The sequence below is a fragment of the Pavona decussata genome, unplaced genomic scaffold (assembly GCF_977016875.1).
Source record: "Pavona decussata unplaced genomic scaffold, jaPavDecu1.1 SCAFFOLD_6, whole genome shotgun sequence".
NCBI lineage: Eukaryota > Metazoa > Cnidaria > Anthozoa > Scleractinia > Agariciidae > Pavona > Pavona decussata.
In genome coordinates, this window is record NW_028145430.1 from 5,922,529 (window position 1) to 5,947,500 (window position 24,972).

The following is a 24,972-nucleotide window of genomic DNA, read 5'->3' on the forward strand; positions in this document are numbered from 1 at the left end:
TAGTTTGAATGAAGCTTTCAACTGGGTGTTTTTTGAAGATTACAATGCTTCTTACACTTCAAAGTTACCTAACGCACTATTTTCTGCAAAATTGCTGACAATATCGGTATATGACTCAAGCGTGTACTGCTGATTATACATTACCGTATACAAAGTAAAAGAACAACTTATTATGTGTCTTATTCCAATTGTAGTGGTTTCACAAACTAATTGTTTCATACACAAATTAACGGGTCATTTGTGTCAGTTGGGTCATTTGTGTCAGTTGGGCCATTTGTGTCGGTTGGGTCATTGGTGTCACTGTTGAGCCATTTGTGTCAGTTGGGTCATTTGTGCCGGTTGGGTCATTTGTGTCGGTTGGGTCATTTGTGTCAGTTGGGTCATTTGTGCCGGTTGGGTCATTTGTGTCAGTTGGGTCAGTTGGGCCATTTGTGCCAGTTGGGTCATTTGTGTTAGTTGGGTCATTTGTGTCAGTTGGGCCATTTGTGCTGGTTGAGTTATTTAAGTCAGTTTATTATAGTTGTCGTTTAGGGAACTTTTATCGTTTGAACCCGCTGGGTCTTCTACGGCATACACTTATTTGAGTCAAATTATAAAAGGGAATTGTTCTTCAAATGATTGAGAATTTGTGAGTTTGATTCGTGCCCACTGTGCTAGTACAGGTTTTTCATCTAGGTCTACGATGTGTTCAAAAGTAGTTGTCTTCTGAGTCAACTTGTTCACTTTTGTGGTAATTTGGGGCAGCTAACTTATTGCTAGCAATTTTTAACGAGGCCCTCTGATATGAAACACTACAGAGTATTAACGAAAATATTTGATTTGATGTGACAGGAACACCAGTTGACTGGAATTTGATCATGACAAGTCCATACTTTCATAGAAATTATATCACCAAGAACCCACAAAAATGAATGATACAGTGAAAATTAACCCCATGTAGTTTATCACAATGGTAATAAAATTTATTTGATAACTCTATTGCTAAGGACTACATTGCAAAGCACTTTGCACAATAAGTTAATAGCTAAAAGAAAGAAAATCGTAGATTGACTTGAGCAAAAAAATTATATTTTTAGATGGTTTGTTATAATAACTTATTTGTACAACCATTTCTTAGTACTGCAAAGAAATACGCCTGCTTGTTACAGCTGTATCAAAATAAAGATTTTTCATGCAAAAAACTCCTCAAAGTTGGAACCCAGCTGAGAATTTCACAGATTATTTCAGAAACTTGTCAATGTTAATCAACTACACTGAAAATTTTACTTGCATTCTGCTCTGCAAGAATCTCGAATAATTATTAAAATACCACAACAGCAACTTCTGTGGCCACTAAAATGAGACAACTATTGCAGTCTTCAAACTGCAACATTTTTTTAATGAACATGTGACAACTACAAACAGTAAGGTAAAGGAAAAAAAGGCATTTTCTGTCTTTGGTTTTAAATTAAGGCCAACAGCAAATATTTAAACGAAAATTGGAACAACTTTCTTAAAACAGGAGCTTAAAACATTTCATTGGTTTTCACATAGGCGAGTTTCCACTCCTATACAACTGTGCATATTTTCTACTTAAAATTGTTCTACTTTATGTTTACAGTGCAGCAACTTCAAATAGCGCAAAACTTGTTGACCAATGAGAACATGAGCACACATTGATGAAGAAAGAGGAATTGTGTAATTCTGAATTTGCCTGTACTAGCAAATCATGTAGTGTTAACAGAAGCATGACAACTTGCCTAACATCAAACATCAAAAACTCTGCTCCATGTAGGTCTGACTATGAGAAAAGACTAGTGTTGACTCATTTAGTGGCAGCTCATGCTGTGGCCCTGTTTGAAATTACTTCACTGTAATAATTAACAGAGTTATTTTAAAATAATGACCCGTGTTGATACCATTGATTTAAGAAAGACTTCAGGTTCCATACAGTAATTTGATATGCTACAGTGTACTGTTTATTCTTCATAAATGAAATTTAACATCGAGTGGAACAGCCACAATAACTCTCTCTTTACCATTGGGAGTTTTGAGATCATAACGCATATCAGCTACAACACAGACACTGTCAATCCTGGATACTGGCATGAATGCTCCCACTGACTCAACCTCAAATGAAGGCAGGCAGACCTGAATTGGTAAGCCAAAATAAAACCTTGCATGTGGGTGAAGCTTGTACCAGTGAACACAGGCTAGAGTGTATGGGAGGTCCACCATTTTGCTAGCAGGGGATTTAATGGTGACAGTATGCTGGAAAAAGTACTGTACAACACCTGCATGTAAACAATATGTGTTATTATATCTTCTTATGTCATGTCATGCCATGCCATGCCATGCCATGTCACATCATCATGCCATGGTACATCGTCATGACGTCATGTCAGGTCACATCATGCCATGCCATGCCATGTCATACCATGCGTGCTATGCCATGCCATGTCATCATATCCTGTCATGTAACCATTCATATCTCATAACCCAATACATCATGTAGTACAATATCACATCATATCACATAATTAAAAAATACAGTATGATGGCCAATTTTCCTGCTAAACCTTTCCACATGAAGGTGTTTGTCTATAGATCACCATCTACTAGTTTTTAAAGCATTACATCTGTTTGCACTGGCAAATTTTACCTGAAATATAACCGACTGACTTGCAAAAGCACACAACTTTCAAATTTATAGCGGTTAAGTACCGTGTAGATATCTTTTTATTCTGGACCCACCAAAAAAATAATTGTAAACACTTACATGTACAAAATTTTGACTGATTGTCAAAACTTTAATTAGAATTTGACATACCATACTAGCACTTGGGAAAAATTTGCTAAACAAACTGCAGAGCGTCTATGTGGTATCCTGACATGAATTAAGATTGTCAGATAATGTAAAAATTCAATCTTTTGAACGAATTTAAGGAGGTTAATATAAATTCCAGAAATTAGGATTTTTTCGGCAAGGACCAGAGAAAACAAAGGCTGCAGTTGATTGCTACACAATAGCAGGGCTATAGAATGGTAAAAACCGAGACCTTCGTTTAAAATCCTTTTTTCTAAATCCGAGACAGAGATGCCGCGATGCAAAACGTGTTTTTTACTAACACTGCCGAAAAGCATAGTACGGCAATTTATGATGCAGAATTTATCCAAGCTTACATGTTTCACAGAAGCTGCAGAAGCGATTGCAATGTTGAGCCGTTTTTCAAGATTATTGTTTGTTGTCAGTTTAGGACGGTTAATTCATTTTCACTTGGTTTGCAAGACTCCGAGATTCAAATTTCAAAATGCGAGATTCCGAGACCTGCTTTATTTTTTCGAGCTCGAGATTCCGAGACTCCAGTTTGAGACGCCAAGATTTCGAGACCCGCCGAAAATTTGCCCGGACCCATTATTTTTCAAGGACCATTCTATACCCCTAATAGCCATTTTGCGACTTTAAAAACTAGCATTCTGCAGTTCAAGTTAATATGACCTCACGTTGACCACAACTTGACTTGAGGTGATGTTTAAACACACCATCATTATATTCCCTGTTCTGGCATTGTTGTAGGAAAAGTCAGCAAAATAATATTTCCGGATACATCTTCAAAGATAACTTGTAAACTCTTTCTGATTTCATGCCATTAAAAATAATATATTGTGTGGTTACATTAAATATCCATACCTCTCTCATGGAAGGGGATTTTTTTTAAGATCCCTCCACCTCTTTGAAATTCCAATCAAGCTTCATACATTTCTTTAAAATAATTTGTTTGTTTGTTTGTTTGTTTGTTTTTGAGAACCCTTCACCCTTAGGAATTATTTCCAATCACTTCTGTGGGGGCAGTATGGTTTGTTGTTTTTGAGAACCCTTCACCCTTAGGAATTATTGCCAATCTCTTCTGTGGGGGCAGTATGGTTATTTTGTGAAACTACACATTTGACACTTATTTGCACAGCTTACCTGGCCTTAAATCCAGTGAGTTTGTGTCCAACTGATTTGAACCATACCATCGAGCCAAAATGCAGGCAGATCGTTCACTTCTTGAGTATCGTGAGTCAAGTTTCTGGTGATACAAATTCAACTGGGCACATTTCCGCACAAACTTTGGAACATACACAATGCTATCTTCTTTGTGCAAGAAGCTGTACATTTTTGCTAATGCAGCAACCTCATCATCAGCCAAGTAAACGTCTTTGTAGGGAGGAAGAGCCTGAATAAAATCTTTGTCCACGAATGACAATTGAAAAAGATTGCTTCCAGTGCAGCTTTTCAGTTTAATACTTTTTTGATACTCAGCTGGTGTAAGATGATTCCTTTTGCTTAGTGCCAGTGAGCCTTTGTTAGTTTCTGATAGCATATCGCTAAAGCCATTAAATTCTGCTGGCCAAGATATGCTTCCCAGCTGATGTCGTTCCAGGAATTTTCTCATTACCTGCACCTCTAATTGGTGGTTGTTTACATGTAATGATCCTAAGACTCCATTATAGCGTTCAAATGAGAAACACCAAAAGCCATAAACGGGGCCAAAATCAAGAATGCATTCACACAAATGGCAGTGAAGGTGCATGTTTGGCGTGATAACTGTTGAACCATACAAATTCTCAACAGTTTGACAAAACTTTACGAGTAGCTCATCAGCAACTTTGACTTGTGATCTTGGTATTACTGTGGAGCACAATATTCTGCAGGCCTTGACAAACAGCTTCCAGCACTGCAGATGTCCATCTGGAAGGATGTCCTTTAGTGCAAAGGTGGAAAACACTAAGGCCCAGTTTTTAAATTGGTCAGCAGTGAAACCTTTGAAGCTTGATGCTATTTTAGATGGAATTCTACCAATGCTGGATGATACCTTCAACTTGTTGATTCTTTTTTGAAGGAGTTTAAATTCCTTTTCACCTAGCAAGTTGGCTTCCTTCCAAATTTTTAACATTTTCTTAGTGGTTCCCAACATCAAATTGTGCATTGGGTCAATGACTACGAATGAAATAAAGTCAAAATAAGGAAGGTAAATTAAAGAAGAAAATCTAACGCCATGTTTACTTTCTTTTCCTTCACGGTCTTTCTTGGAGGATGCTGAATTCTTGACTGCCCATGCCTGCTCTCTATGTTCAGCATTGGAGCGTAAGGTCCAACTGTCTCGATTAAAACCAGAGAAATCTTGGTTTTCGCCAAATGATGACCTTGGGAATTCCTTTTTACACTTGTTGCAACCCATTTTTGCACTAAAGCTTAAAAAGCCACATAATTTACGAGACGCTGGTATGTCACATGTCACACAGAGTAGAGCAAGTCGACAAAACCTGGGTCCAGTAGTGGGGGTATTTATCCAAACGCCATCCCAGAAGTCCAATAATTCATCAACAAGAGGGTCCAAAAAGGAATTTACATCACGGCTGGGCTCCCGTGGACCTGGAATGATACCAACAATAGCAATGTTCTCCTCTTTGTTTCTTTCTTGAGGAAGCAGGTTAAGAAAACTGAGATAAAGGACCCCCACACTGTAAACTGAATCTTTGTAGGGTTGAAACCAATCAAGGTTTAACATGCATCCAAAAGTGTTAGGAGCATCAAAAAAAGCTTCTCCTTCTGCATTCTTAAAGGTTTTCCATGTTCTTCCATCATAAATATCACCAAGGAGGTCAGGATCTTGAGATGACTTCTTAAATTCTTCGCACTTTTCTCCAAACCCAGGCCCCTTCAAAAACTCTTCAAGAGTCTTCTTCACAGGACGATAGCAGAACACTCTCTTAGCTTTTAAAATCAGTTCTCCACTCTTAGACCTCACTGCCTTGAAAAGGGAAGCACCACAAGTTTTTCTCTGGGTTCTTCTTGGGTGGTTTGGGAATTCTACAAAACTGCAACGCTTTCCCTTTTTCCTCCCATTTGCCATAGTCTTCACACAATCCTCGGGTTTGTAAACGGCTGAGCACTTCGGACAGACAATGTATTTTTGAAAGTCCTCTCTCTTTATACCAAGATAGTTCCTTATCATGAACAAGGAATTAGGCAATAAGCTTGCAATGTCCTTGATTACTTTTGATTGAGAGATTCTGGCCAACAGTTCTATCAACTTCTTCAAAAAGGCAAACAAAATGGACAAAGCTGAATCAGAAAGGTTGTGCAGTATTTTCCAAGAGATCAGGAACAAGATTACTAGCTTAACCACTGCACCGCTGATCGCTGATAATCCTGTGGTCTTAGTCACCTCCTCCTCCTCCTCCTCCTCCTCTGATGACAACATTCCAAGCTCATCAAAACTTAACTCAGCATCATCACTACCAGATCCCTAAAGAAACGTAATTTTTTGCATTATTAGTTTTTGACAATGGAATAATTAAATGATGCAACAACATACTCAATTTCTGTAACCTTTGATCCCATTCTCTCTCTTCTTTTTCTCCTTTTTGGTTGAGGAGAGAGACCAAGTTTGCAAGTAGTCATGTGACCACCCAGCAAATGTGACTTCAAACCACAATTATGGAGCTGAATTTAAGGTGGTGATACGTATTACCAGCCAAATGTTTCATTAAGATCTGTAGCAGGAGGGCAAATCGATGCAAATGATCTCAATAATTCAAGTCATGTTGGAAGCCTACAGTGGAAAACAACTACTTGTAGGTAAGGTTGTGCTCACAGCTGGATAATTTACCTGGTGCCCTACCCTTAATGAAACCACTGACCAGCTGTAACCAGGCTCTCTCTTCTCAACAACAAAAAGGAACCTTGCATGCTAACAGGGTCTTAAATCAATTTCACTTCAATTTTTTTAAAAAAAAAAGCTCAAATGTGAAGGCAACATTCTATAATAATAATAATAATAATAATAATCTTTAATAATAATCTTTATTTGTGCTTTTTTTTTTAATGTACATAGTTGATTCTTACAATCTTGTAGTGGTAATACATAGAATTAAATTAATTATTAGTTAAAATAATGTGCAAGCAAGGAAGCTCAATAAACCATTAGGTTGTTTTGTTAGTTCCCTGGCTAATTTAGGTTCTAGATAGCAGGCAAAAAAGAAAGAGAAAAAAAATGAAAAAGCAAAAGGAAGGAAGAACTTATTAATTGTAAAATGTTAACTTATGTTGCGAGGTCAGCATAAAAGAAAATTAGTTCATTTGTTGTTCTGACAGTAAATAACGTATAATTTGTTTCTGAAAAGCAGACACACTTTGTAGGAGTTTTTTTTAAAGGAGCTGGAAGGTCTTTTCAAATATCGGTTGCCATGAAGGAGATTAATACATGTTCACCTACATTAGTTCGTACGTTCGGCTTATAAAGATTATGCTTAGCTGCATATCTTGTGTTGTAGCCATGTATATTACTAGCATATTGAAACATGTTATTGAACACTTCAGGCAGGAGGCCTTTATGCTATGAATGCAAGAATTTTAACACTTGTAGGCAATAAATATTATTAACTGTTAGAAGGCCTAGTAGATTTAGCAAAGGTTTGGCTTTTCGCTGCCAAATGATTTGGCAAAAAAATTAATATTAATCTTACAATATGACCTCCAAAACAACTGTAATCCATGCACTGCAATCTAAATTTAGCAGCTGCAGTTTTTAAGCAGTTTCATTTAGCAATCATGACAACAAAAAGATACCATGGAATTCACTGAAAGTTTGGAAATTACTGAATTCCAGAACAGAAGAATATGGTCTGCCAACATTATCTTACAATTATCTAAGTACTGTACTTAAAAGTTTACCACTGGATGGCACTGACTGTATGTGCAGCAAACCTGGAGTTGGCCTTTATACTAAAAGCTAAGAGGGCTGTCTATTAAAATTAATGAAAACCTTGTCACCTAAAATGAGGTCTATTCAGCTACATAAAACCATATTCATATAGTTGCTGGGACCATGATTAAATGCCAGAAGCATCTGAACCACCCTTTTTTGGGCTACTCTATCAAGCAATAGCAGACTTCAAGTGTGGGTTTTCTATGTAACAAGGGCGAATAGCCTGTCTTACTTGTCAGACTAAACGGTTGAATTCCACAAGATACCATTTTATGTACTTTATGTTAAAAAATTGACAAAAATTGAACTTTCAAAGAGCAAGAAGCACACTATTGTTTCACCAATCCATGGCATCCTCATTGTCATCCCCGACGATCCCGTGGATCAGACTTTTAGCCAGGATTTTGAAAGTGGGAGTCCAATTGAAGCCTCTTAGACGTGATTTCTGCGATTCTGATAGCTGTAAACGTTATTAAACCGCTGTATTTCCTTGATAATTTTACCAAGCTATCCTTTCCTCAACTTACCTTGTTTAACCCATTGCAGCCCACGTGTTTTTGACATTTTCACAAAATTAGCATATTGTTAATAATTAACCCAATGTGCAGTAAAAATTGACAACTTACTGGGTCAAAGAACCAGCACTCCTTTGGTCTAGAATAGCTAGAATTTCTAATTGTCGAATAAAATACCCTACCTGCGAATTAAAGATTACCCAAAAAACAAAGCTGAAGGTAAAAATTTCGAAAATTTGATGAAATTTGATCCTCGCGTCACATGGCAGTAATTTGATCCGCTCTCGAGGAGACGTGTTTGTTTACGCAAGATTAGGCAGTTATCACGTTTCATCAATGAAAATAGAAAGAAAAACAGGCAATAAAGCTTTCCTAATTAAAACATTTATTCAAATAAGTCTTTGTATAGGTCTTAGAAGAAAACGCGTATAATTTTTGCCGCGAGGCGACCGACTCGCAAGCGATTTGAAGCAATTGCGAGTCAATTTTGAAGCGAATTTATCGACCCGTGCGGAGCACGTTTTTCAAAACTTTTGCGAAAACTGTTCGGAATACGAAGAATCGATCAATTAGAATAGTATTTCAGTACAAATCCACAATCAAACCTGTAATTCTTTGTGAGTTGTATTGCGAGAAACGCTCTAACATCACCAAGAAAGTCCATGGCGAAAATAATGATTTGAGATGTCCGCCAGCTCGTCGCCTCGGTAAAACTACAAATTTTCCTCGAAGCATAATTTCTTCGCCGTTAATGCTTGGATTTCCGCTGTTGAAACTGTCGAGTATTCCTTAGAAGTTCCTCTTTCGATTTACCGTTTCGAAAAGGTGTGTTTTCCTTCGGAAAATGCGAAATTGGCGTCTTGAATATTTAAGCGTAAAGCGCGTGGCCCGCCATTATCGATGAAATCTGATATTTTCGGAAGACAAAAACCTTTTTGTGTCTAGACCCCCCTAAGACCTAAAAATATATGCGCAGACGATAGATTCTGATTGGTCAGTCTTTTCTAAAGACAATTAGAACAATAGAGGACAAAATTATCCCTTCTAGGGGAGGCAGGAACCTAGCGCGACTGTGCGAATTTTATCGGCCGGTTTTGGGCGCCTCGGCCGTTAATGGGTTAACATTGAATTTTATTTGGGACAGGAACTCCAGTTGTTATGAAGAGTGATTGAAATTTGAAGTTGTCAAGCCATGATTTACACGAAAGAACAGATATGCGTGGCTTTGTTGGTCAAACTGCATTCTGGTCTACAAGTGCCAGTCTCCCAAATTCTCAGAAATGCAACATCTTTTATTATTTTCAGTAAATAACTTTAACTTATGTGTTGTGTAGTCATTATTTACATTCAGACAATTGGTAGTGCAAAGCCTAAGACCTTTTCAAAGAAAACAAATCTACTCAATTACAACAATTACTGTAAGTCAGTTTAATAAACCAATATAAGGCCTAAACTGTCGAACTGCTTATGGGCCTAAATTGTGCGTTATTTGGATTTTTTATTCTTTGTGGTTGACAGTGTCACGCACGAGCGACTTGGCTTCACTAACAAACAGAAATTTACATCCCTTGATTTAAAATAAGTCATACTTTAAAAATCTTACTAAACAGTGTGTCAGATTTCCCGGTGAACTTGCTGAAAAAAAAGAAAATAACTTGATAGCAATACAACCTGGAACAATTAAAATTAATTATATTAAGGGTGCGAAGCTTTATCATCCTTCGATAGCCAATCGGAAGTAACTGTTCCCACGAAAAGTAAATATTGCATTGCCTCTTAATAAACAAATCTACTTATCCATATCTCTAGCTGAAACATTAAAACCAGAGTTTATTGTTGGGCAAGTTTACAGACAGACAGAACAACGATGTCTTATTCGTTTTTTACTATTGTCGGTGGGATCTAGCTCCTCAACTTCCGTCACACCACTCACACAGTGTAACAAGTATACAAAACATCTCAACTAAGTCCTTGAAATTTTTCAGAGCTGAAACAGAAGAAGAATTGATTTTGGCAAGAATGAGTGTTTTCAAAAGGCGACGGATTTACTGGAAATGGCTATCAGTCCAGCTTATAGTGAAGGTTAAAAAGTAATTTTTGCACTATCCCGGGACTTGTTTCGGGTCACTCTGAAGCAGCTGTGGAAACGAATTTAATTCCTCCAATCCATGAAGTTTGCCATCCCTTTTTTCGTTTTTACATCTTTCTGAAGGAATTTTTTTTGCGAAGCTGAAATGAACTATTTAAAAAAAGACCGGAACATTGGCTTATATAATAATATAAGCGTAATCCATAACATATGGGAGACATGAACCAAAATAAAGGTTGTTATTAAAAACTGGATCATTGTGTAATGCAATTCCAGGGTTTTGATTGATTTAGCGTCCATGGTATATGACCCATTATACCATGCCCGACAAGAAGTGACCATAAATTGTTTTCTCGTTGCTCTTTAAAAGGAAATCAGCAAGGCCTACCAATATTACTTGATTGTTTTTAATAAAACAATTATTCCACTCGCGCTTGTTGGATATGGGATGATTATAGGCAACTTGCGCAGTATCTATCATCTCATATCCAACGCGTGCTCGTGGAATAATTGTGAATTATGATAATTGGATTGGATAACTGAGGGAAGAAATTAGTAACAAAATGACCATCAACAACATATTGGCACAAAATAATATATTCCTTTTCCAACGCGGCTGACAGCTCCTTCAGAGTGACCCGAAACAACTTCTGAACAGGACAGACAACCATCTCCAATAACTTCGTTGGCTTTTGAAAAAAACACATTCTTGCCAAAATTAATTCTACTTCTGTTTCAACTTGGCTTGAGTGGTGTGACGGAAGTTGAGCCAGGAGCTAGTGCTTTCGTCTCCGCCACAAATCCCTACGCAAATCCCACCGACAATAGTAAAAACGAACAAGACATCGTTGTTCTGTTTGTTGGTGAATTTACCCAACAATCAACTCTGGCTTTAGATGTAATGTTTCAGAGATATGGATAAGTAGATTTGGTTATTTATAATTAGAGAACGATGCAATATTTTCTTTTTTCGTGGAACGGTTACTTCCGATTGGTTGTCGAAGGATGATAAAGCTTCTCATCCTTAATTAAATTTATTTTAATTATTCCAGATTGTATTGCTATCAAGTTATTCTCTATTTATTCAACAAGTTCACTGGGAAATCTGGCAAATATGACCTATTTTAAATCAAGGTATGTAAATATCTGTTTGTTATTGTAGCCAAGTCGCTCGTGCGTGACACTGCAGATATAGGGAGCGAGTGAGATTTAATTTTGTCTTGTGGTAATTTGGTGTTTGTTGGTTTGTGGTAACTGTGTAGACAATATATTTTTAAAACGTTTTAAGCGTTGTTAAAAAGCCTTTTTATACAAACTTTGGCCAAGGAGTTAATTTATTGAATTATGCCTTGTGATGTAGAGTTGTAGATTTCAATGGCGCTAAATTGTAATTTTGTCAAACTTTGATCGGAGTTTGTGCAAAAGTTCTGCTAGATCCTAAAGATTTTAAACCATACACCTAAAAATCGATGACTGAACTGTCTTTTGTCTGTATCAGAGGATTTGAAACACTACTGGTCAGCTTTTTTTCTCGCTGAATTTGGATTATTTTAGACTTTTGCGTGATAGAGAAAAGTGTGTCTACTTCATCCGAGCTCAGTTCGCTCACAAACGAGCAGAGATGAAAATAATTACTATTGTTTGACTGAGGAAGAATCGATGAATTAAATTATACTAAAGAAAGATTCACAGCTATGTAAATATCTGTGTAGCGAGAAACTGAAAAATGTAAAATTTCAAGCTCCCGCGTGGTGAAATCCGAGCTTCTGGTAGGGTGACCATTTTTGGTGGTTTTCTGCCGTTACATGAAATGTTTCAAAAAACTAACCTTACATCCTTTACTTACTTACCTAGGCCTTCAAACTTACAAAGTATGAGCGAAATCGATTTTCTGACCGTGGCCACATATTTTTAATTTTCCTCGATTTTTACTGCCATTCACTCTTAATCAAACCACATCCTATATTTGACACTCAAAATATAATTCAATCACAGGCTTGAGTTTGAACATAAATGTTGAGTTACGAAACCCAATAACTCTTTCAATTGTGTTTGATTTACTTTGAATAGTTTGACTGAGTTCAATTAGTGACTTAAGGGTGAATTTTAAATTTCTTGATGGGCGATCAAACCTATCAAATTCTGTGAAACAATTTATTGGTCCGATTGTTTTGGATTATCAAACTCATCCAGCCCAATCGTTTAATTGAGTTTTATCACGTTTGATCAAGTTCATTTACCAAACAGTTTGATTAGTAAGATTTATGATATGAAGCAACTTCATAATACCCAGCAATTTGGAAGTTGCATTACTCTAAAAACTGTTGTCTGTGGTCTGCAGTCATGATCAGCTCTGGCTAATAAATAATCAGAGAATATAAGTGGCATGAGCATGCTTCTGCGGTCTGCAGTGCCCCCATAGTGGATGAATATGTAACTGAACTAGAGTAGTGATACCATGGTCCACAGTCCCATAGTGGACGAATAGAGCTAAGTAGTAAAGTGTAGTGCTACTGCAATCCACAGTCCCATAGTGGATGAATAAATGTAAGTTATGAACTACATGTAAGTATTAAACTCAACGAGCTAAACCTGTATTATTTTGTCTTTCTCGTTTCTGATTGTGTTTGCTAGATGGCTTTTCATTTGTTAATAAATTATCATAGTACATGTAGTCCCACACTTATAGAACAATATTAAGGGGTAAGCATGATGGCATTTTACCCCGAGTCTGCGTTTTACCCCCAGTGTACAGTCTGCAGTCTGCATTTTACACTGACCGATTCTTAAACAAACGTTTCCTCTTATATTCTCTGTAATTTTTTGCCCTGATTACTGATTACCTTTCATGCACTCAAGAGCGTGAACCTGGCTATGATCATCGCAGTTATGTTTAAGTAGTGCTTAAGTAGTGTTCATAACTGTGATGATTATTCAGCCAACTCAACCTTACATATATTGATCAAAAGATCAAGTAATAGTAAGCTTATAATTTATGTATGCATAGGTATAAAGCTTACCTCGATCTTCTGGAATTTCGGGGGAAAGCACTTCAAATTCTGCAGGGGGTTCAGGGCATTCATCACTTGAAGAGTCAAACTCGAGGTCACTTGAATCAGAATAAAAATTGTGCCTTTGCGATATACTGGGTGTATCTATAAGCGAAAAGTAAGGTTAATGTTAAATAAACAGCCACAGCTTTAGCTTGCATATAAAGCAGATCAAACAAAATACAACACGTGCTACGTTGTTGAGAATTCGCTTACCTAATATTACTGTTGTCTTCATTCGTTTGTGTGCATTGTAAGTCCGGATTGAGACTAAACGATCACAGTGTTCGCACAATCGCTTTTTCGTTTTCGATCTATAAACAGTTTTGTCATTCGTGGGAGAGTCGTTGTCCATTTTCACTTTTTCTTTCAAGAAGCGTTCAACGACTGAAGGCTTGGCGAGGCTTGGCTACATTGCTGAAGCGGCCGCTTTGAATGATGTGTTTGTGGCGGGAAATCAGTCGCCTCATTGCTTTGCCGCGGCACTGTTAACTCCGACTCCTATTCCAAGTATTTTTGATTTCGCAAACATGCGTCGAGCTTCCAGCTCGTTAAATCACGGCAGTGGTGGCAACTTCTATTCAGCGTCATTAACTCCGACCTGTTCGAGCGGTTCGGGTTCGAGAGCAAGTTCTGTCGGCAACCAATTGGATCGATCGTCTTCAAGTTCAGGCCGGTCTAGCGACTCTACTCCACTGTCCTCGCGAGAAAATCGAGAGACGATGCAGCAGGTAATCTCTGGTCTTACAGCCTGCCAAAGAACGATAGAAGAACTTCTACAGTCTGTGAAAAGTTCAAACGAGCGGATCGAACAGTTGACGGACAAAGTCAATGCCCTTGACGACAAGGTGATGGCATTATCAACTAGCGATTTGGAAGAAGCTGATCAGTGCAGCAGTGGACATGCAAAAAAGAGGAAAAGACCTAAATCATCTCTTGTCGTTCAAGTAAGTATACTTCTTATCTTTTAACTGCGAAACGTTGGATACCGGTGTTGCCAGTCACGATGCGCACAATGAATCTCATCGGTTACAACGGAGATTTTGTTCCAACTTCAGTCGAATTTAAAGGTTTACCTCTAATTACTAAACATAGCTGATCGTACGCAGTATCGATAGAATCAGAAATGATTTCATTTTTAAAGCTTCGACGCTAAATTTGTCAGAATAACAGTCTTTATAGTATGCTTTAGGTCTCAAAAAGTCAGTTACAAATTCAAATCTGTGATCTTTCGGCGTATTTACCAAGGTGAGAAATTTTGTTGCGATTCAAAAAGGAGCCGACACTTTTGTCATGGCACAACCTAAAGCCTGGTTTTCATATGACCGCAAATGAACGCAAGCTATCGCAAAGAGGGTTATTTTACATTTAATCGCAAACGATAGCAAAGCAAAGTTTTATCGCACATTTCAGTCATAGGAAATTGTCAAAAGTACCAACTGTTTGTGGGCAATGAGATTGTAAAATCCTCAATGAACAGAATATTGATCCAGATGATAGAATTTTCGTTCGCTGCAATATCTTTAGTAGGTACGCAGTTCTGATATTACAGAATTTTGCTTTCAGATCTGCCGCAGATAACTTGAATTTCTAGTAGTGTATGTACCGTACTGTTAGGATTGGCTGCATGGAGTATAAAGTGCTCTATCCCCAGTATCGTAGCAACTGATCGGAGACGAACACAAACCTGTGTAAGATCTGCGATCAGCGATTGTCTGCGATCGTTTGGAAACCAGGTTTAACTGAAGCCCCGTTTACAAAACGTAGTTTACGAAGCTAAAGTTAATACATATCAGAGGCACCCAACGGATCGTTTCGGTAAATTATCTGTTCGGAAGGCCCTTAATCCCCTACAATTTTCGAAAGGGAATTTTCACCTCGAACTTTCGGGATATGGGAAATTTAAGGCCTAGTGTTTCCGGATTGATAAAAATGTCGCTTCCGGTTCCGAAAAAAGGTCAGCTAAGATTTTCGGAAAGGAAATAAGACCTACGGTTTTTGGGAAATGGACAAAGATGCCCTAGTAATTTCGAAAAGACTCAAGCTCTCCTAGAGCGACCGAAGAGATAAAAATATTATAGCGCGACCCGAAATGAACCTACAGAGCTTTAAAGGCACTCCAGATAGACTAACATTTCGTTTCAAAGGATTTGAGAGAAAACTTTCGTTGGGTGCCCCTGACATATAGCGAGAGTAACCATAAAAGTCACTCTTCTATGGAAATTTTTCTTGAGTTTAAAATATTTTTCTCAGTTTCAAACTTGGGCTAGATTGCAGAATACCCGTCCCACCAAATGCTCCCGCAGTCCCGCAGTCGTGTTCTTTAATGCTGCTCCCCGCGCAGTCGTCGCGCTACACATGAATATACTTCGTTCTTTAATCCATGAACCGAAACAAGCACGCTACACATGAATATAACTCGTTCTTTAATCCATGAGCCGAAACTTAGATTGAAGTACCCATCGACTTTGGGACTGAGGGACTACGGGAGCACTCGTTTTCCTCACTTCATTTAAATATTCATCGACTCAGGGACTGCGGGACTGCGGGAGCGCTCGTTTTACTCACTTCATTTAAATATTCATCGACTGCGGGACTGCGGGAGCGCTCGTTTTACTTACTTCATTTAAATATTCATCGACTCTGGGACTGCAGGGCTGTTTACTCACTTCATTTAAATATTCATCGACTCAGGGACTGCGGGAGCGCTCGTTTTACTTACTTCATTTAAATATTCATCGACTCTGGGACTGCGGGACTGTTTACTCACTTCATTTAAATATTCATCGGTCAGGCACTGCGGGAGCGCTCGTTTTACTCTCTTTATTTAAATATTCTTCGACTCAGGGACTGCGGGAGCACTCCTTTTTCAAGTAAGATATTTAGTGGGCCGGGTATTTTGCAATCGCTCCACACCTTGTATTTGGGTCTGCTTTTAGGAGGAAGTTCACAAGCTGCACAACAGCAGTGATACCGCCAAGCAGTACAGAGGAAGGGAAGTGTGAGTATTTTGTTAAATTAGAATCATCGTTATTTGGCAGGTAATTTTTAAAGACGCTTTTGTATTTAAAACAATCAATTAAAGCAAGTGACACACTCGCACACCAACCCATGGCCTGGCCACTACCTTACGCATTTTAAACGTTTATAGCGCAACATAAGCTTCTCGGCTACACATGAAATGTCGCGCGTTATCGCCTACTCAATGATTCCTTGTTAGTTTCCGGCTACTCATCGACTCTTGTCATTGTCGGCTTCTTATCGAGTTTTAGATGTTCTCAGCTACCGGCATTAATTCTTGTGTATTCTCGCTTACTAGAGCGGTCAATTGAGCAATAAAAGTGAAATGCGTATGCTTTGGTTTTGCATTGCTTCGCTCTCTAATTGGCCAGTGAAACTTGCGCCACTTTCTCAACCAGTGGGAAGCAAAACCAAAACTAATCGCGACTTGCGACCGTGCATTTTCCCGCGCTTAAGTGTAATTGCTTCCAATTAAGATTGGCTTGGGTAATTTTTCGGTTTGTTGTGATTGGCTAGAGCAATTGCTTGGATTTTGGTTTTACGACAATCAATTGAAAACCGCTATAATCAACCCTCGTGCGTTGTCGGTTAATTTAATGTCATTTGGCCCAGCGTTATTGTTCTTTGATCAGCAATTTTAGAAATGCTAACTAAATAACCTGCACAGTCAGAGCAATCCAAAGCAATCCTCCAATAACATGACGACTTGAATTACACACTCTGAATTTGCAGCTCTAACAGGCGCTACTGGAAATGTGGCTAAAATAAAAAAATAAAATAAAACAAATACAGGGGAAGAGTAAGAAAAATAGGTTTCTTCGAACGTCTCTCCAAAACGAAAATTTTAAACACTGTTTTTCTTCGTACTGAAATGCTTGGTACGCCAGCTACTTTATTGCACTAAAATATTCTAATACCTTTTTAATTATTATATTTATTTTAGGGTCAGCAGTGTTCACAACAAAAAAGTAACTGCACTTATTGTGGAAGAGCTCTGTCGCCAGTCGGGGCGAGGATTTACCCGAGCTGTTGTTGAAAGTAGGTAACAGTGCAACATATCACAAGTCTGCAAAGCTGAATCATCGGCATTGTAAACTCGCAAAAGATGTCCCCTACTTGGACTAATAAATTCCTTGATTCTTTACAGAAACAGCCAAAAAGTACCACGAGCACCTCCGCAGAACTGCTTTGGGAAAAATTACAGATGACATTAAAAAGAGGAAAAGAATAAACCTAAGAAAAGAGAGGGTAAGTGATATTTTTATATCTGTCCGCGCAAAAGAAATCTACAAAGTTCATGATTCAATAGACCTTGGCAAACATAACAGAAATTACAGTGGTTTTAAGCAAATCCATTGTCAAAAAATGCGTGAAGCGCTCGTTTCTCAGCAAAATGTTTTATTGCTAATTAATGGTACTAGGCAAAAGTTTCCTCTGACAAAATTTGAGGGAATTAGCTCTGCCACAAAATGTTATCTGGCTTTTTCCCGGGAATTTTTCAGCCCGGGGCAAAGAATTACAGATGAATGTATGGAAAATTCAAAAACCCAGAGAACGTTTTCTGGCAGAGCCAATTCCCTCAAATTTTGTCAGTGGAAACCTTTGCCTAGTACCATTTATTAGCAATATAACTTTTTGCTGAGAAACAAGCTTCACGCACTTTTTTGACAACGGATTCGCATACGAAGACTGTAATTTCTGTTATGTTTGCCTACCCGCCAAGATGGCTTCTAAACTGAACCGTGACAATGTCTATCTCCTATTAAAGTAACGATTACTCTTTCATAGTAGTGCAAGGGCTGTGATTTTACAAAACATTCCATTTCTTTATTGTTCTTTTGAAGTGCGTTGTGTTTGACAAGCTTTCCTTTTGTCGGTGAAAGATATGTGACCTGGAAAGCGAAAACGGACACTAACGGTTTTCCGTTTAACGGGCAAAAAAACGGATTGCAAACGATGTTAAACGGATAGTAAACGGTTACCACAAGCGTTTAAACGGATTCCAGTTCCATTTAAACGGATAAATGAAAGCGTTAAACGGTTGGGCAAAGTCCAAAAACGGAATGCCGTAAACGTTAAACGGTTGCAGAATTTTTTAAACGGAAAGCTGAGAACGTTAAACAGTTAAAGAAAGTCGTTAAACGATCATAAACGGAGAGCTCAAAACGTTAAACGGTAAGTAAACGGTTTCAAAAGTTCACAAGGAAACGAACGTAAACAAATAATTTTTGATCGACTGTTGTCAAATACTGAAAATACATTTCACTATAATACGTAAATACTGGAATCTTTTAAATGGAAATCTAAAGTATCTCATTTAGTTCTGTCATTTCATTCCGGACAAGCTAGCAGCGGAGTAGATAAAAAGCCAAATTATTATAGCTATAAACAATCACACATTACGTGACGCCTTGAATTTGCATAATATTGAAAACATGCGACTTCACGGACGAGAGATCACGTCCGTCTTTTAGTCACCGACATCAACAATTTCTTAATCGCGTGCAATACACTCTGATTTTGAAGGGTTAAAAAATTTCCACATTACGCCGAGCATTGGTCGTATTTTAAGCGGACTCATGTGCGACAAATGAAAGAAACGTCATCGTTTGAACAAGACTACGACTTAATGAAAAGCGCTGAAGCTTTTCGAATCTAACCCGAGTCAAGTTTGAATTTAATAAAGCTTTCGTCCGACTTTCATTTGACTTTTCCTTAGTACCATTTGAATCATCCATCTCGTGTTCGACTTTAGCCCGACATTTAAACAGACCCAGTTGATAAAAAATCTTTCCCGCTAGCCTTTGGAGCAAGCGCTTCTAGCGAGCGAAAACCTACAGTCGACTCGGTGATAACTCGAACCCTCGCTAGACCCCGCTATAAGTCGAACCTCGCGCTAAGTCCAAGCAATTTTCCTTACCTTTCAGGTCATTTCCTATATAATTTTACCCTCGATAAACTCGAACTCCCCGTATTGATTACCGCCATTTTCACTTTGCTGCCATTTGGAATAAAACAGAAAAAAAAACACACGGTATCAATTCAATTTTTTTTAATAAAAAGCATGGTTCGTTTCAATATTACAATCACAAACCTTAAAAGTTTATATGTGTAACTATGTTAAAAAGTATGTATTTAAAATAAGTTTACAAGCAGGTAAAATCTAACAAGGAAAGCACGCTAGTTACATATTTTCGTAACATAGTGCAAAAAAGTTTAGGGTGCCGGAGCAACAATGTCTTCAGTACCAGGTTTGCAAAATTGTCTTATTTCTCGGTACAAGTATCTTTTACGTTCATCTGTCAGTCCTTCGGGCTCAACTGTTGTAGGAAAAGCCGCTAAGGGTGGGACCACGGTTGGATTCTTTAACAGCATGAATGGTTGATGCGGGAAACTAACACTCTCTTTGCGTGAAACCATTCCTGGGCTTTCCTTGAAAAATGTAAAATGATGAAATTTCTTTATGTTTGGTATCTTCTTGAAGAATTGTCCAAGGAATGAAACCCAATCGTAAACAGGCACAATCGTTTTTCCATCATGTGTGCCAACAATTTGGGCTTTATTCAAGCCGACGCTACTGGAGGTATCGACGAGTCTAGCGAATTCGTAAAGTGACGAGACGTGGGATACTTTGTAGCACTTCTTTATCAGACCAAAGCATCGATCTGGGCCAAACTTAGTATGGCCTGCAATTAAGAACGAGTAAGTGATTGACTGATGCAGTTGCACCAGAGTTCTCCAAGCGAAATACCACATGAAATAGTTGTTCTTATTTTGTCCAGCGCAGTTGTCTGCGTGAAAGTGCGCATTTGTTTCTCCCAGTCCGTAATGTTCCAAATAATAATGAACATAACTGATTGTGGCGTTGGCACCCTTTCCAGTAGAAGCTGCCTCGTCTATCAAAAAGTTCACTTGCTGCGATATTCCCTCGCACATTACTCCGAAAATGCCACATTTTCTCGGGGTTTTAAAATAAATGGGTCCAGGCTGCATGGGATTACTGGGTATATGAACTTGTTGTGCATAATCAAAAGAATAATGTACAGAAGCAGCTAACGAGGAAGCGGTACGGTTTTCACGGTTTTGAAGAGCATCAGGACCGAGTGTTTCAAGTGTTTCCTTTGCTTTGGTGCAAGTAAACTTGTAAAATTCCCTCTCCGCTTTTGCGTTGTCCAGGTGCTCCTGCTGGGCCGCGATGCATTCTGACTTTGCGCTCTCTGAAAGGTTTGCAGCGCGTTGAAGTGTTGTGGTGTTTTGTTGGCATGTCATACATAAATCTGTCATTGGCTTCGCTACAACAACATCAGGGTAAAACTCGTGCCATAACTGTCTGAACTTTTTATAGCTGACCGCCTGTTTGTTTGAATTTTCGCATGCAGAGTTGTAAACCCGCCAGACACTCATTTTCGACTCCGATGTGGACAGGATTTTTACATCGTCGCTTTTAAATCCTGGAATACGCCCCGGTAGGATAATGGCATTTTCCTCTACGTAGTTTTGAATAAAAGCACGCACGTCTTCAATTGTTGAATACGGTGTCGCATTGTCAGGCACTCTGTTTGAGTTTCCATGTGTTCTTTGGCAAATGCCATACTGTTCATAGTGGTCTTTGAGGCGACGAAATCGGTTGTATCCTACCCCGTAAAGATGCAAAAACATGTCCTTGCATATTTGTCTTCCTTGAAAATGAAAACTGCAGCGAGGGCTCCTGTTTCTTTTTTCTCCAACATAATCGATGTGTGTGAATGCTTGAATGTTGGCTAAGATGACTAAATCGAGTTCTCCACTTGTCAGCTCAAGGCAGTTGTTGAGGTTCACAAGAACTGTCTCTATTGAAAACTGTTCCGAACATGGACCTCCCTTACAGCTCAGTTGACATCCGCACCCATCTTGTAAGAACTTTGCTGTTTTTTCAAAAATGTCGTCGCTGCAGTTTTCTTCCGAATTAAGCTCCGCCATCGTGTTAGATTGAAGTGATATCATTTGATTATTGTTTTCGCTTCGGTTGTCATAGCTACGAACAGGGAAGACAAGACAATGCATTGGTATATGAGCACGTGCCACACGCTGGTGTCTTTGTTCTGAACTGAGAATACAGAGACGGCTTTTCGATCGCGTGCAAAAAGAATTACAGCCAAGAAATGCCTTGGCGCTTTTTCACAATCTGTGCGCTCAAAAGAAGGGAATTTTGCTTGTTCAGTCATCTTAATGCGTGGAGATGACGTTTTACAAACGTGTTAAGAGCGACATGTAAATAAAGCACGCGCCAGCCTGTGAAAGTTTTATACCAAAAAGCTGACAAATACACTCGCAGTAACTGCAACCAACACATCGTGAAAATCGTTTCCACAAATTGTGCCTTCAACACGCGGGCTTCAACAGAATACTTCTTTGCTGGTTAAACCATCTTTATTCTCCTTGTAGAATCAGACATACGACTTTCTGTAAACTTGCCGCGTCATGCCGCAGACGCCATGTGAATAAAATTTAAATTGTTTACTATTAACAAAAGTGACTGATGCTCACAATTATTTATATAGCCGAGAAGCTCCCGGTATATCGTGGAAATCTTTATCGTTTCCGTAAAATTCCCTATTAGAGAATCTTGAAACTTCTTTCCGCGCCTTGAGCACGAAAATGCAGATGCAACAATAATTATTGTCGGCATAAATTGGTAATTAATACGTTGTGCTACGATATGGCTGCTTGTTTACTCTGACGACGAGCTTGGTTATTTGAACGATTGGTTGAGAGTTGTGAGCGTGTAATTTACCTTAAGCGGAAAAACTAACCGTTTAACAAACGGTTTGCTTAAAACGTTGAACGGATACTAGGTTCTTTTAAAAGGATAGGAAACGTTTTGTCCAAAACGTTAAACGGATAACAAACGTTTTATCCAAAACGTTAAACGGATAACAAACGGTTTGTCCAAAACGTTAAACGGATAACAAACGGTTTGTCCAAAACGTTAAACGGATGCCCTTTTTTTTAAACGGTTTAGAAAGGCATTAAAACGTTTTACCAAAATCGTTAAACGGATGCGAGAGTTTAGTAAACGGATAAGAAAAGCGTTTAAACGCTTGTGCGATCCGTTTAAACGGACGTTAAACGGCTATAAACGGATTTTTCCGTTAAACGGTAAAGCGTTAGTGTCCGTTTTTGCTTTCCAGGTCACATATAAATAGTCCATTTTTAACGACATATACCTCCATTCGTCCAAAATGCTTACCTTCGAACTCCCTCTATAACTAACTCATCTTAGTTAAACCGTACCAAGGACAATCTTTCCTTTCTTGCTATAGAAATACGAAAGGAGAAAGAGCCAGGTCAAGGATGAAAAGGTGGCCCATGCCTTTTCAAAACTTACAAAAGAGCATATGTCAACGGACGAGGATGCCAGCAGCAATGATGGTGAAGAGGGCTGGATTTCAAGGCCGCCTGGTTACCGCAGCCAATTGCTCACTACCTTTCTAAACAAGTAAGTAATGCTTATTAATAAAAAAAAAATACAATAAAAAGGGAAAAAATCCCGTTTCAACTGAATCTAAATCTTCTCTAATATGTTTGTTTTTGAAGGCCAGGGTAAAAGCTCTATTAAGCCCCCAGAAGGCTTTTGTATTTAATTTTACTCCTCATTAACGGGGGGGGGGGGCTTATTAGAGAGAAGGGCTTAATAGAGGTGGGGAGGTGGCTTATTTCAAATCTTGAACACGCCATTTCCGTCTTAAAATAGTTTTTATACAAGATTCAAACAAAAACGATACAACTTCAATATTCAATAAAGAGGAGCAAAACGCCAGTTGCGTCTGAGTTTTATATTTGTTGAAAAACAAACCAACTGGGTCACATGAAATGGATTTCGTGAGAGGGAATAAGAGGGACTTATTAAAAGGTGGTGGGAGAGGACGGGCTTGTTACTAAGACGGACTTCCAAACAGGGGCTTATCAGAGAAGGAGGTTAATAGAGACCGGGGGATTAATAGAGCTTTCACAGTACTTTTTTTATCGATGTTGTTGAAAGACTTGTATTAAATTAATGTCTTTTTCTTTTCTTAGACTTGATAAGAGAAGTCAAAAATCGGAGAGCTCCGTAAACAAGAGATGGAAACGAACCAACGCAAGACAAGGGGAGACATCCGAAAAAGAACCGCCAATCAGTACGCCCAAGTGGGCAATTTCTGACGAGTGGAAGGCCCTCCTTGAGCAAAGAGAGGAGGTGGAGGCAGAGAGGTATGTTAATTGTTTCATGGACTTAACTACTAGAAAAAAAAATAGGCCGGAACACTCTTTTTCTGTGCAACGTTCTTCGAAAACTAGAAATGGCACGATTTATTTATCAATTATGACTTTTATTAGAAATAAATTAAAAAAAAAATGCACAAAACAAAAAAGAAATATAAGTCGAATTAAATTTGCTCTGTAGTTAACAATTTCAAGTTTATTATGTTTCAATGAGTTAACCAACGTCAACTTTCATTGACAGAAACAATGAGGACGATGAGGATTCCGAAGAGGAGGTGAATGATCACGAAACAGAAGAAAGTTCCGGAGAGGAGAATGCATGGGAAGAAATAGAAATTTAAGCTAGTTTAGTATGTTTTAATAACAACAGTCTGTTTGTAAAAAAATGACATGTAGGTTTCTTTTTTTTATCAGGTTTTATAATGCGATTTTGAAAAATGGTAAATTTAGACTTGATTTTTCCTTAGATTTTTGTGTTTCTTGGCGTTTCGTTATATAACGTTTTTGATGAGAGGTCCTGTAAGATGTAAATAAAACTATTTTCTTCATAAAGACTTGCTTCTATTCATCATTTAAGCGTTTAATTCATGGGGTCTATTCCTTTCGTAACATCTTTTGTCCCGCTCTTTAGTTTCCAAAATTTCGTTTATATTCCAGGTTGTAGTGGGGGAAATCCTAATCTAACCCAAAATTACATTTCAGAATAAAAAGTAGCGTCCTGAATGAAAGGGATCTAAACTAAAGTATAACAGCCGTATACTCAGTAGGCCCTCCCTCAGTATACATTATTCTTCACGAAGTATTCGATATATGTATACTGATATGAGCCCTGAACTATAAGGAATCTACCGAAAAGTACTAGAACCCGTATACATACCTGCTATACAACACCAGTATACCTATGACTCACACATTATACATGATGTATACTGATATGAACCATGAACAATAAGGAATCTACAAAAGAGTATTAGAACCCGTATACATACCTGCTATACACCACCAGTATACCTTATGACTCACACAGTATACATGATGTATACTGATATGAACCATGAAAAATAACGAATCTACAAAAGAGTATTAGAACCCGTATACATACCTGCTATACAACACCAGTATACCTTATGACTCACACAGTATACATGATGTATACTGACATGTATACTGAAATATAAGGAATTATGCCACAGATGTATACGGTCCTGTTATTTTCTTGGCATACCCTGACGTATACTGGTCATTATACGAACCTTACACATCCTTATATTTGCCGTATACCACTACGCATACTGACTGTATACGCCCCAAGTAAGGGT

The 24,972-nt window shown here is 38.3% G+C and overlaps 3 protein-coding genes across 3 annotated transcripts; 1 reads left to right on the plus strand and 2 right to left on the minus strand.

The window, feature by feature from the left end:
• Window positions 1-937: 937 nt before the first annotated feature.
• On the minus strand, window positions 938-6,271 carry LOC146489408 (uncharacterized). The gene is made up of 2 exons (XM_085108711.1): window positions 3,950-6,271; window positions 938-2,273 (listed from the first exon to the last, which is right to left on the minus strand). Exons 1-2 carry the CDS (start codon window positions 6,228-6,230, stop codon window positions 1,966-1,968), a joined length of 2,589 nt encoding a protein of 862 aa, XP_084964837.1. The 5' UTR covers window positions 6,231-6,271; the 3' UTR covers window positions 938-1,965.
• A 7,795-nt stretch (window positions 6,272-14,066) lies between these two features.
• LOC146489409 (uncharacterized) lies at window positions 14,067-24,166 on the plus strand. The gene is made up of 7 exons (XM_085108857.1): window positions 14,067-14,337; window positions 16,330-16,391; window positions 17,355-17,449; window positions 17,559-17,659; window positions 22,714-22,889; window positions 23,468-23,641; window positions 23,895-24,166. The coding sequence occupies exons 1-7, from the start codon at window positions 14,113-14,115 to the stop codon at window positions 23,992-23,994; spliced, it is 933 nt and encodes a 310-aa protein (XP_084964983.1). The 5' UTR covers window positions 14,067-14,112; the 3' UTR covers window positions 23,995-24,166.
• Window positions 19,574-21,461, minus strand: LOC146489410 (uncharacterized). The gene has a single exon (XM_085108738.1). The coding sequence runs from the start codon at window positions 21,452-21,454 to the stop codon at window positions 19,628-19,630; it is 1,827 nt and encodes a 608-aa protein (XP_084964864.1). The 5' UTR covers window positions 21,455-21,461; the 3' UTR covers window positions 19,574-19,627.
• Window positions 24,167-24,972: the final 806 nt, after the last annotated feature.

Coding starts and splice junctions, on each gene's coding strand:
- LOC146489408 (XM_085108711.1), bottom strand. CDS start 6,230: ATGTTGTCATCAGAGGAGGAGGAGGAGGAGGAGGAGGTGACTAAGACC. Junction 2,274..3,949: donor CTCACTGGATTTAAGGCCAG/GTAAGCTGTGCA, acceptor GTTTACATGCAG/GTGTTGTACAGTACTTTTTC.
- LOC146489409 (XM_085108857.1), top strand. CDS start 14,113: ATGCAGCAGGTAATCTCTGGTCTTACAGCCTGCCAAAGAACGATAGAA. Junction 14,338..16,329: donor AATCATCTCTTGTCGTTCAA/GTAAGTATACTT, acceptor GTCTGCTTTTAG/GAGGAAGTTCACAAGCTGCA. Junction 22,890..23,467: donor CTCACTACCTTTCTAAACAA/GTAAGTAATGCT, acceptor TTCTTTTCTTAG/ACTTGATAAGAGAAGTCAAA.
- LOC146489410 (XM_085108738.1), bottom strand. CDS start 21,454: ATGCATTGTCTTGTCTTCCCTGTTCGTAGCTATGACAACCGAAGCGAA.